Source organism: Camelus bactrianus, chromosome 9, assembly GCF_048773025.1.
Source record: "Camelus bactrianus isolate YW-2024 breed Bactrian camel chromosome 9, ASM4877302v1, whole genome shotgun sequence".
In the NCBI taxonomy this organism is placed as follows: domain Eukaryota; kingdom Metazoa; phylum Chordata; class Mammalia; order Artiodactyla; family Camelidae; genus Camelus; species Camelus bactrianus.
This window is the reverse complement of record NC_133547.1, coordinates 18,924,313-18,936,627: the sequence shown is the minus strand read 5'-3', so window position 1 is coordinate 18,936,627 and position 12,315 is coordinate 18,924,313. Positions and strand designations below refer to the sequence as shown.

General features: G+C 49.9%; 1 protein-coding gene across 5 annotated transcripts in view; it reads left to right on the top strand.

The window, feature by feature from the left end:
* Positions 1-12,315, top strand: part of ZNF536 (zinc finger protein 536) — a 416,211-nt gene that overhangs the window by 273,114 nt on the left and 130,782 nt on the right. Inside the window, exon 6 of one of the 5 annotated variants that reach the window (XM_010950023.3) lies at positions 6,062-6,956. The exons of 3 other annotated variants lie outside the window; for them this stretch is intronic. In XM_010950023.3, the coding sequence (XP_010948325.2) occupies positions 6,062-6,069 (8 nt within the window). In that variant the 3' untranslated portion in view covers positions 6,070-6,956. Of the gene's footprint in view, positions 1-5,132; positions 6,957-12,315 lie in introns of those variants that run through there. One more of the 5 variants, XM_045512936.2, reaches the window with a different exon arrangement.

Sequence of the window (12,315 nt, the reverse complement as noted above, 5' to 3'; positions counted from 1 at the left end):
AATTTAAATTGATATATTTCTTTTTATATTTCCTTCCCTAATTCACTAAGAACTGGATCAAGCAGTCAGAAATATTTTTTGAATTGTCAAAAATCGCTAAATGGATTTCTGACAGCTCAAAAAAATATTGACAGTTCCTTATGCTGAATGATTCATAAGGCCCCATTAACCAGCACCCCCAGATCTATTTTTAGCCACATACAATTCATTACTTTTGAAGCTGTTAAAAACAATATTTAAAGGAAGGAGAAAAAGGTTTTATGTCAGTCCAATTTTTTTTTCTCTTTTCTTTGGGGGGAGCAATGTTTCAGTCTTTTTTTTTTTATAATTTTTATTGTTGTTTTAAGTTTGTGACTGGAGTGTTTTCTTTTTTTATTGTTGTTTGGGGATTTTTTGTTTTAAGTCTATTTTCAGTTCTTTCAAATACCTAAGTAGGACCATAGTTCCTGCCAGGAATCCATGCATCAGAAAAGATCAAAACCTGGCATGTTTATAAGCTCATTATTATTGAAATGAGCTCATATTACCCCTATTAATTTTCCCATCGTCCTATCAATGCGAGGGAAGGCTGCCTGCCTTTGAGGAAGCTGCCCACTTGTGTCCTTTTGCATCAGGCAAGGGAGGAGGGGAAGGCTGCGTCAGGGAGCCCCTCCATGAGCTTACAGCTCTTAGGCCCCTTTACCACCCCTCGATAGCAGCTCCCCAATCTCCCCTGATGTTTCCAGGGTTCCTGCAAAAAAACTGCTTAGTCAGCCTTTCAGCCACTGGGCCCCAGCCCCTGAGGTGTAAGTTGTGGCCCCTCTCCCAGAAGGGGAATGAAGACCATCAGACCAGCCAGTCCAAAAGGCACGCTGGTTGCTTCCCCAGCAGAGTGTCCAGGTCCCACTGCTCCACCTTGAACTCACGGTGAGATACCAAAACTAACTCTGGCCAGAAACTGCCTATTTTTAGAGAGCACAAGTTCTGTTTCATTTATCCTCGTTTCTTCCGCATCCTCTTGCTTTAGCTTGGGAGCCCGCAAGGAAGGTCCTTCTCTGGCTTTTGTGTTTGCTTGGGGTGGGGTGGAGGCAGTGTCCTCTCGCCTCCAGTATGGGCCTGACTCTGTCCGGTTCCCATCCTCCCTCCCATACCTGACCCACTGTCATCAAAATCCTCGTCTTATATTCTTATTGGCTCTTGTGACCCAGGAGGGCCCGTATATGAATCCTTCCTAAGAACTGATGTTTGGGAGGAACATGCAAACCCACTGAGCTTCAAAAGGTGGCATCTGGGGGCATTTTTCTTAATGTAGTCTAGTTTACTGTCTAATCTAGTGTCTTTCTAGCATTACAAGAGGCACAAATGATAGTCAAAAACTTCAGACTCCCATTGGCTTGACTTGGCAAGGGTGGAAATGATACTGGCACAAGGAATCTGGTATTCCTAATGTTTACTCCCTCCTCCCTGCTCCGCTCAGAGTAGATATGGTTTTCCGAACCTGGCCCACCAGTTTGTCACCTGATTGCCTCAAGAAGCTGGGCTTTGCCAAACCAAAGAACTATTCTGATATTTCTCATCTCAGGAGAGTTTGGGGGTCTGATTTTGTCTGGCTAGTAAACTGAAATCCTCACTTGGATGCTCTTAGAAACAGGCGTAGGAGGAGTTAATGTCTGTTTCTATTCATGGGTATAGATGTGTTGGGAGAAGCATCAGTAAAGACCTTGCTCAAATCACATAGACCCACCCCACACACACACACACACACACACACACACAGCTCAGCAGCTCTGCTGACACATGCTGGTGAGTGGAGATGGTGGCTTCTAGCCCCAAGTCTGTGGGTGATGCTCATGTTGTAGGCTCTACTTCCGGGTGCTTCCTTCTTTCTAACTTTTAGAACTCTGGTCCTACATTCCTCGGTGTCATGGGCCTGGGGTCCCGGCTAGTGTGCTCTGCCCACTCCTAGCGCAGAAGAGAGAGACAGCCAACCAGGAGAGAGGCCCACCCAGCCCGTCGGGTCAGGGAGGCATGTAGCACGTGCCGATGTTGAGAGCTTGAGCATGGATTTTCCAAAGATCCTTCCACAGAGAACAGTGCTCCAGCCTGTCAGAGGCATATTACAGATGTGCCCGAGGGGCAGACTGAGCCTTCTCCGATTAAGCTGAGGGACATGCACTGTGGCTTCTAGAGCGGGTCAGGGCCCACTCTGGGCTTAATTCTGTTACACAAAATCCTGTCCAAAGTTCCTATTTCGTGAAATGACTTCCAGACTCCCGGCATGGCCCACTTTTCTTTATTCTGTTGAAGAACATAACATGCAAGAGCACTGAATGCCATTGGAGAACTTGGACGTGCCCTCGGTTTTGACCTTGGCTTTGCAATAGATTCACATGAGTATTTAATAAAAGGGGCAAGGGCAGACCAGGGCAGCGATCACATCGACTGATGAGACAAGGCAGACCACCCCTTGGGTCAGCCTGAGAAATCTGATGACCTGTTGAGTCAGCCAGTAGCTTGGAGACCCCAGAGGGCCCCGGGGTGCCCCGGGCAGCACAGAGGCTGGTCCGCACAGCACCTGCAGGGCTGGCTGCGTGGCAGGGGTACAGGGCTTGCTTCACTCTGGAGTCTGTGGATTTGGAGAACCACTCTTACTTTTGCTTTTGAACCTGAGAGCCATCCTGTGCTGAGTCTTGCAAACAGAGTTTGCTCTGTCAGGGCCCAGGGAAAGGGTTGATGGGGAAGAACTGAAGGGAGTAGGAAGAGCCCAGCCCCCAGTCCCCTTTGGAACTCTGAACTGGAGTTGGCACCACTCAGGGAAGCCCGGCTGAGTGAGGGGAATCTATCAGCCCGTCTCCTGTGGGCATGAGGCCCTTGTGCAGTGGCTCCCAGACCGAGTGACCTACTGGGCCTGGGAGGAAGTGAGTAAGAAGGCAAGGCCTTTAACAGCAATAGCCCCAGGATTCCCACTTATGGGGAAACTGGCTTCTTTATCTCAAATTATGCCTGAGACTAAGAGTTCTCTCCTAGCAATGAGACAATAGGGACCCCCTTCCTGAAAAACAAAAACAGATAGGGTCCATTGAAACCTCTTTTCCTTGTGTATTCCACAACATGTGATGAAATGAACAAAGAGACCTCAGCTGAACTCTCTTAAAATGTGACATCTGTCCTCCAAAAACCTTGTTGATTTCTCAGCATAGGCATTCTGAAAATAGTCACCATTTTACCAGCTCCACAATCTAAAGCAGGGGTAGGCAACTGTTTTCTTAGAGGACCGGAGAGCAAATCCATTAGGGTCATAGGTCCCGTGGTCCCTGCCGGGTGGCACAAAGCGGTCAGTAAGCAATAAGTAAGCACGTGGGCGTGGCTGTGCTCCCGTCAAACTTCCTTCACTGACGCAGGTAGCGGGCTAGAACTGGCCCATGGGTCCTAGTTTGCCGACGCCTGTTCCAGCATAAAGAGGGTTGTGTTGCTGTGGTTGTCCCTAGAGAAGCCATGCAAAAAACCATCCTCTGCTACTCCAGCGGCCCGTGAGGTGATGCAGGCAGGACCCCCCAGGTCAGCAGCTGCAAGGCTCCATTTTTGTCATTTGATGGCAAAGCCAGAGATGACGAGAGACCTTCCCGAGAGAGAGGACTTGTAGACCCAGGCGGCCTGGCATCGCCGTTCCTGGAAGGTCACATCTCTTGTCTATGCATTAAGGACTTCCAGGAAAACACCTCCGCCCAGACTCATGATGGTTCCAGGGCTGCCCCCCATCATGGCCAAGGCCAGCAGAAGGGCAAGAGGCAGGAGCTTGAGGGACAGAAGCATGAGGGTAAAAAGAGGCCGATGTAGAAGGGCTTAGAGAAACGGTTCTCAGTTGAGCTGGTCTTCTATGGAAAAGGTGAATGTGCACATGAGGCTGTCACGAGGAAATGATGTCAGTGCCCAAATGTCTTTTGGCTGCAGTGGCCCCTGTAGCACCGAGCCCGCACAACCCTTCCTCTCCATCGAGGCTGTGGAAACACCTTTTACGTCCTGGTGTGTGCCGTGCCAAGTCACCGAGAGCTGTGTCTTGGTATGTGGGAATGTTCGCTTGGGAAGGTTCTGGCAAAAAAAAAAAAAAAACCAAACTCTTGGCAATTTTGTGATGACACTGCATCTCCATGGTGACGTCATTTCAGTTTCTACCCAGTTCTTCTCCTGATGGAAGGCAAGTGCATGGGAGTAGAAAGGAGGTCCTGCCTCCTCAGTCTTGGGCCAAGAAATGGCTAAGGTCTGTGGTCAGTTAGAGATTGTGACTGGTACACATGAAAACACTGTGAAAACTGCACGTGTGTACGTGAAGTCACCCTGAGCGTAGCACTGGTGCGCAACCCCATGACAGTGGGTATGTTTCTGGTCTTGTGGGTGAGCCTAAATACTAAGGTGTGGCCCTGAAGCCAGCAGGTTCTAATGAAGAAAAGGGGTTAAGTTAGTTAAACGGTACAGGAAGGGAACCATGGAATTCAAATCGGTCAATTGTGTGGACGCCTAGACTCAGCCGACACAAGGGAGGGCGGTTAGCCTAGGAGACCCAGGCACTGTCCGCTGTCGGGGCTTGTCTCTGGAGTTGCCGCGCTTAATTTAAAGCCAAATGAGCAGTCATCCTCCTCTTCCTCTTCCTCATGAGCCGATGCTCCTGTGTACTGGCTTGCAGAAACCGGATCAAGCACAACTTCTGTACCCGCTTGCTTCGCCTGGTTTTATCTTTACAGGTTGGCCGTTGACTTCCATAGTCCAGCCTGCTCCCAGTAATAGTGTGTGTCCAGGCCTGATGTGAGACCTCAGTAGGGAGGACCATTTGGCTTGTTCTGAAGTCCAAGGGCAGATCCTTTAAATTAATGCAAATCACCACTCCATCCTGCCTGCCCTGCCCCTGCTGGCTGCCTCACAACTGGCTGCAGAGCGTAGGTGCTGTCCCCTCGGGTCTCCTACCGAAACCAGCATCCCCGGGGCAGGCTCTCCCCTGCCCTCGTCCCAAGCCTTGCCGTGTGCCCACTTTTGACGAAGAGGCAGCCTCTTTGGATGGCGGCCGTCTCCCAAACTCTTTCGGCATTCTCCCCCTCCTCCCCATCCCTCTTTTTAAATTAAATGGGAATGCCTCTGACGTGATGTCGTTTGCACTGCAGGATGACAGAACTGTTGTGTGAATACCATTGTATTTGCCAAATGGTCCACTCGTCATTTCAGAACAAACAAATGGATGGTGTCTGTAAGTCGGCAAACACTGGTGACATTTAGCCTTGTTTATGTTCCTTTCCTTTTGCTGCATATTTTTGGCTCCAAAAGCTACTGTCTGAATCAACAGTGCCTCCGAAGCAGGAGAAAAGTCTGGTAGCTTTCGTTTTGGTTGCGGTGTCCATCTTCTCTTTGGATCGTGTGATACCCACTGCCCGGGATCATGCCTAGGGCAGGAGAAGAGACCAGCCGAGCTCTTTGGCTTAAAACATATACTCTTTTTTTTCCCTCTGCCTAATAATGACTTCACATTGGGAGGGAGGAAGAGAATGCTGAAAGAAGAGCGTGTTATCAGAACAGACACCCACATCCCTGGGGAAATGCAGACTCTCCAGGGAAGCCCAGCCACCGCCATACACAACAGGACCAGTGAGACCCCTTCGCCGTCTTGAGCTGGGTGGAAGCACCCTGGGCTTAAGCTTTGGCATCTGCCTTCTTAGGCTGCCGAATTGAGGAGGTGGTTGGCACCAACAGCCATCTAGATACAGACCACATCTTAACTGCTGAAGGAAATCAGGTTCTGTCTTTTTTATTTTTATTTTCAGATGTTATGTGCCAAGCCCAGGTTTCAAATAAGCAGTAATTATCTCCTATTACTTAGCGCTGATCCTCAGCACCTCTGCATCTAATTGCCAACCTGCTCTAATCACATAGACTATCCTTGCTTTAGCCAGAGACAGAAAGACCAAATTTTATAAATACTGCTTTATTGTCGTTATGCCATTAAACAGTTAGGGACCGCGACCCTGCCTTTGCTTTCAAATGCCTCTTGCCCACATGGTTTTTGGATTGTTTAATGAATCTGCACATTTTCTTGCAGGTAAGTGACACCCCCTGTTCTAGTCGGTCTAGCTGGACTTGCCCTTGTCTCCTCGGTGGCTATCTGCAGCTTGTTAATCGTGTAAAGTCAAGAGAAGAATGTATACACATATGTGTGTTGAATAAATAATTACTATTGGCATAGGTATGTGTATACACACGGCACACCAACCTACAGTAATCATAGCAAGAATCAAGGAGGCTAAAAATACTGCTCCATATGTGCCACTATTAGTGAAGGATGGTGAAGGCTTAGTAACTTGAACGGGAGGGAAAGTTCCCTCAGAGTCATGAATCCTGCGTGACAAATGCTGGTGGATTGGAGGTGCCTTCACCTGGGAAACCCTGATGGGGAGGGAGGTCCGCTCAGCACAGCTTCCCCGACATCGATGTGGGCCCTGTGATGCTCTGGTTGAGATTACTGCTTGTGTTTGATTGTCCTGTATTTTGTAACACTTTAGAGGAATACAGAAAAGTGCAGTAATTATCTTTCTCCATAGTATTTAAGCAGTACTATTTCTAGTTTAATATTGTGTCAGGTCGTCATATTATCCAGGAACAGATGACGGTAAAGTTCCAGTGAACAGCACCTTGACATCCACTACTTAAAAATGGTGATTGAAGCAAAATATGTAAACTTGTACCGGGTTATCGTGTGCTTTGGAATAGAGTATTGTTGAAGTAATTAGAAGATATATTAAGGTGTTCCTGGTAATGAAGGCATGTAAGTTATAATAATTGTAGCTTTCTGAGTAAGTGTCAAACTATATCTTTAAGTGTGCTGTATGCTGAGTTACAAGTTAGGTCATTTATGAATGGAATGTAAAACAATACTAAAAAATGCTTCAATAACTTATCTTGGTATTGCTAATAAAAAAAAAAGCTGTGAAACATTAGTGCAGTTTTGAGTCATTATGTTAACTCACTCCACAACACCCTGTCACCCTTGACACCCTTCTGTCTGTCGGAAGCCTCAACAGGACATTCAGAGGAACGAGTTATGCTGTGCCAAGGGCTGTCTGCTGGGCCGCCTGCTGCATTTTCCACCCATCTTTAGGTGGGCCCCGCCAGTGAGTTACAATTCCTAAAGATGCAAATGTCAGCGCCCCTCCCGATTTGGGTGGGGTGACCGTGGCGGGTTGGGGAGAGCATATCTCTCTGTATTCTCTGTACTAGTGACTCTCAGGTGGGTGTCTAGACCCCACAACCGCTCCCTGGCCCCGTACGGGGGGCCGGGGGAAGCCCTCATCCATGGTGTGGAGGACTATACACTCCCAGCCTTCCTTCAGCAAACCTTAACATTTTCTTTCCATCCTGGGAAGGGTAGTTCTAAATGGCAAGGTACTTGGAATTGCTGGAGTGTGGACCAATTTTGCCCAGGGAGAGTTTTTGGCTGTGCCCCTGTCTGCTGTAACAGGCTTCTGCCTGCCTCTCCCCCACCTGCATCATGGCAGGAAGGGCGCAGGAAGGAAGGATTTTTACCTGTCTTTTGTGTTGCTTAGTTTTTCTGTCCACAAGCTGGACTTCAGGCCCCTGCTGCTTCAATGGCGTTTCCAAGCATCTCTGCTTGGTCTGCTTTGTGAACTTCTGAATTCCATGTACACCAGCTCCCTGTCTAACTGGTCCTGGGAGGGAAAAGATACTATCATTGTTTGACGGAATCCCAAGCACCAAGCCTGATCCCCATACTCCAAATAAATAGAGTGTCCTGTGTGCAGGGAATAGAAGCCCAGAAACGTCCACTTGAACAAGCCCGGCCTTAGCAGCAGGACGATCGCATCACCTTGACTGCTTGAAACATTCCCGCCAGTATTTCTCATTAAAACTGTTCAAGTGATCTGGACCCCAAAGACCATATAGTACGGTGTTATTCACCTCTTATTTGGGGGAAGAGATGAGAAGTGAGAGATTCTGGGCCTGAGACTATGTGATGAAATCCCAAATGGAAAATGTAGGCCTTGAAGAAGGTTGCTGGCTCCTTGTGACCCTGATTACATCCTGGTTCTGTTCACGTGATGCTGAAAGCACACACTGCGGAAAACGTAGTGACCCCCAAATGCCCAGCCAAGGTGAAGCGAAGTGGTCCCAGCCCCCAGGCCCTGGGTCCTGGATTGCTACCTTGAGCAGGGCCAGTGTCCACCTCCAGTGTGTAGGCAGAGCCTGAACGAAAGAAAGGACTCCGGGGGGTGTTTCGTCTTTGTTTCCAGTACCACCTGAGTCTGGGGAACTGCTCAAAGGATGAGAAATCATCTCTGCCTTTGCCTGGGTCCCTGCCTCCCGGTGGCCCCGCAAGGCCGGCCTCACTTCCCTCTGTGATGGGGTGCTGTGTGTTCCCTCCACCAGGCTTGATGCCACGTTGGGTTTAAGAAGGCACATTTGCAGCTCCCAAGGGAGGGCTCACCACCATCCACTCTGTGTAGGCAAGGGGCACCCTCTGCACTCCCTGGACCAAAGCCTCCGGCCTGGGGACGCGGCTGAGGGCAGAGGGCTCCGTTGAAGGGCTCAGGGTCGAATATGCTGCCCCTGGCCAGCACTGTTCCTCATTTCCAGTCACTCTGCGCATCTGGGGGACCCTTGCAGGCACCACAGCACTGGCCTTGCCAGTCTGGTGGGGATGAGGCTGGGGCTTGAAAAGCCGGGCTTAGCAACGGAGGCTGAGTTGCTGCAGGGAACAGATCATCCCTGCTCCTCGAGCCTACGGAAGGCTCCCTTGGAGCCCCTTATCCAGGCGTCTGCGTTCCCTCTTCCTCCACCAGAGCCCAATCCCCCTGGCAGGGTCCCCACGCATCTCCACTTGCAAAGCAGGAGGTGTTTCCTGGGTTGATCCTGCGGGGGAGATTCTGAAGCTCAGAGGAGACCTTTGTGGATTCTCTCCTCCTGTTTTTTATGAACCTCCTCCCAGCCTCCTCCCCACTCTCATTTCACAACCCCCCTGCTTCCCACCCACCTCCTCCTCATCCCCGCTGCCTCTGGGGAAGAACTCCCTTCTCACCAGTTGAGTGCTCTGTGGCTGTGCTCCCTCACAGCCGCAGAGGGTGCAGCCAAGCCTCAGGGATGTGCTGACTTCGTTTCACATCTCTGCGTGGGGGCCGGCAGTCCTGTTTCCGGCAGCCCTTGCCCCCCATCCCCTCATGGGATTGGACTCAGACTTGGGGCCACCACCAGCATCCCCTGCTGGCTCTGCCCTTGGCCCTACAGCCTAGCCCCTCCCCAGCAGGGGTGGCCCACTGGCGCGAGGTGGAAAGAGGTCCCCTTTATAGATGGGCGTGGCATTTCAAGGTGGTATCCCTGACGTGGGATGGGATTGGCTGAGGGAGGGGAGGTGCCCTGCAGCTTGCGGTGGAACCGAGTCTTCACGGCCACTCCTTCATTCACTTGTGCTGAGAAGTGTGTTTGCTTTGATGAAATTCAGATACTCTGGTGTGGGGAAGCAGCATCGAAACTTTGGGAGATGATTATTGCTCACCTAGAGTCACTTTTTCTCCAAGAAACGTCCCGATGATTAAATTACATTCCTAAATATGCAGCCGCACACTGGCGGTGTTGTCTCTGCATGGGCAGATCCTGCCTCTTGAGCAAACAGTGCGCATCTTCAAGGTTAAAGTTGGGGAACTCTGCACAGCTCTTTCATTAGCAGAAATCTCCATCTGCGCCCCCAGACATGGGCTGGCTTTCTGAGGAGTCTGCCTTTCCTGCTCTTTGTGGACTGTCCAGACACACCCATCTAATGGTAACCCACTGCTCACAAGGTTTTAAGTTTTCTTTTTGAACTTCTGTTGTTGTCAAATTAATATAATATGCTCTCAATTATCCACATAAAAGGAGAAGGGCAACCAAGCGGGGAAAGCAAATTTGCAATTAATTTACCAAATTATTGCTCTTTTTATATGATGGACAAGTTGCTTTTCTCTCGGGACTCCAGTGTTTTGTCTGTCCTGGAGGGAGTGCTGGGGCAGACACGAGGACGAGCCATCCAAGGTGTCCCCCGCTCCTCGGGCAGGGATGGAGACGGGTGTTTTGCTGGGATGCAGAGGCCTCAGTGGTTAATCAGAGGTTCACAGAATGTTGGGCTCTTTCTTGTCAAGGCGAGTCCTTTCATCTTCTCAGCCTTCTGATAGCCCATTGCTGACCTAGTTGGGATCACCCAGAACCAGAGCCTGGGTGCAGGTAGTTTACATGGGAGGCGATCGTAGGAGGCCTGGGTGAGGGAACTGACACAGCGTGTTAATGACAGGGTTGCCGCTGCTCCCGGACCCGGCTGTTCCCCTGGGGATCCTCTGGGATTCTGTGTGGAGTTTGTCTCAGAATCCCTCCCTGAGGGCTGGAGAAGCTGGGGTATTTACCCACCAGCTCTGCGGCTCTCATGCGTTGAGGGTCACTGCAGCACACCCAGCAGCCAAGCAGTCTTATGGCCAGAGAGAAACCAGGGGCCATTGGCAGCCAGGGGACCAGAGGGGAAGGGTGGGGCATCAACAGCATCCATCACGAGGGAGTGATGAGTTTCTACACCCCTGTTGCACTGCAGAAGGTCACCAATTTTCCAGAGCCAAGGATGACGGTCTATGATGTTTTGAGGGATATGAACTGTGGATTTTGAATATTAAGAAGAGCAGAGTCTCTCAGCGTAGGGCCAGGCTTCCTGGAGGCCAGGTGGAGGGCTGGCCCTGGGGCAGGAGACCTGCAGTGTCCACAGCAGACGAGCTCCAAGGAGCTTGGACAGTTCATTCTCTCTCTGAGCATCATTTCCCCAGCGGGTGAAAGTAGGGGGCACTTGAAGTCCCCTGAACACCCTCTTGGGTCTCAGATTCTCTGACTTTCGGGATCCTTTGTAGCCTTGACTCTTCAGGTGATCTTCTAGGACCTGGTCAGTCCTAGAGTCCTCATGAACACTCACTCCTGCAGGGCCAGGACATGGGCCCCAAGCTGGTCTTCCCACAAGTGCAGGAACACATGGGTTTTCAGTGGGGGCGTGTGATTACTTGCTTCATCACGAAGACATTGTTATTAACTCACAAGAAGAACACTGAAAATTTTATCTTCTAATTCTGGAAGCCAGTCAAAATGTATATTTTTAAAAAAAGGAAGTCAATAAAACAGGATCTTTGGGCTCATAGTAGTGCAAGAAAAACTTGATTTTTGGACTTCTTTTCTTTTTCATTTTTCAACCTCTTGTGTTCACAGCTGAGCTTGAGAAGGTAGTATTTTTCACAGTGATTGAGGTTTCCTCAATCGCTTTACAGATACCAGTTTGAGAATCCATTGTGTCCCTCTTGAATGTGCGTCCCTCTTCGGACAGTATGTAGCCCCTCTTGGGAGCTCGCCACTCCCACCCAACACTCCAAGCCAGCAATACTCGGAGGGAGAGGAAGGAGGTACGGAGAGATGAGGGCCCATGCAGCACTCCACCCTGCATGCAGGGGTACGGAAACAGTTCACACCCTCCTCCACACCTGTGGCCTTTCCCCTCTTCCATCCTCAGAGTCCCCTTTGGCTACTCAGAGCCGCTGTTGGTTAGCAAACCCCCCACCACCCTGGTTTGGGACAGTATGTACTACCTGCAAGTTTAAGCACTCAAGTCCTTGGCTTTTTGCTTTCCATTGAGTGTAACTTGATTGCTTCTAGTTTTGCCCTCCATCAAACGCACACTTGTGTACCCTTGTGCATCCTCAAGGCAATAAAATGAATATGAATGAGAAGGTCAGAGGTTGGCAAGTCACCCACATGTCAGTTATGTTCGGATTTCTGCTGCCATGCAGGCCCCAGGCAGAGCTCCCATGGAAACTCATCCCCGACTGAGACCTTGCCAAGTAGGTAGGGAATCTGGGTGGGGTTCTGCAAAGCATGGAGCCCATCATCTTGGCCAGTCTGTACTCATCACCTGAAGGCCTCTGTCTAGACAGCCTCCCTGGGACTCCCTCTCATCTCCAGAGTGAACACCTCCACGGATTCCACGATCCCACTCCTGGGACGTACAGGCAACACGCCTGTTGGCTCCAATTGGGCTCTTTTTCCTGTTTTCTCATTCTGCAAAGGATTTACAATTAGAAGTTTAAAAAAAAAATTCTAGTGGTCAACCACTAGTCAACCTAGTGGGAACAGGATTCTGGTGCCAGTGGCCTGTGCTTTATAGAAACGGTGGGCTTGAAGCATCATCTCTAAATCACATGCGGGCAATTAATCAATTAATTTTAAATCCCCGAGGGATTTTTCTCGAAGGCATTGGGATAAATAAACGCCCTTGCAAAGTGAATACCT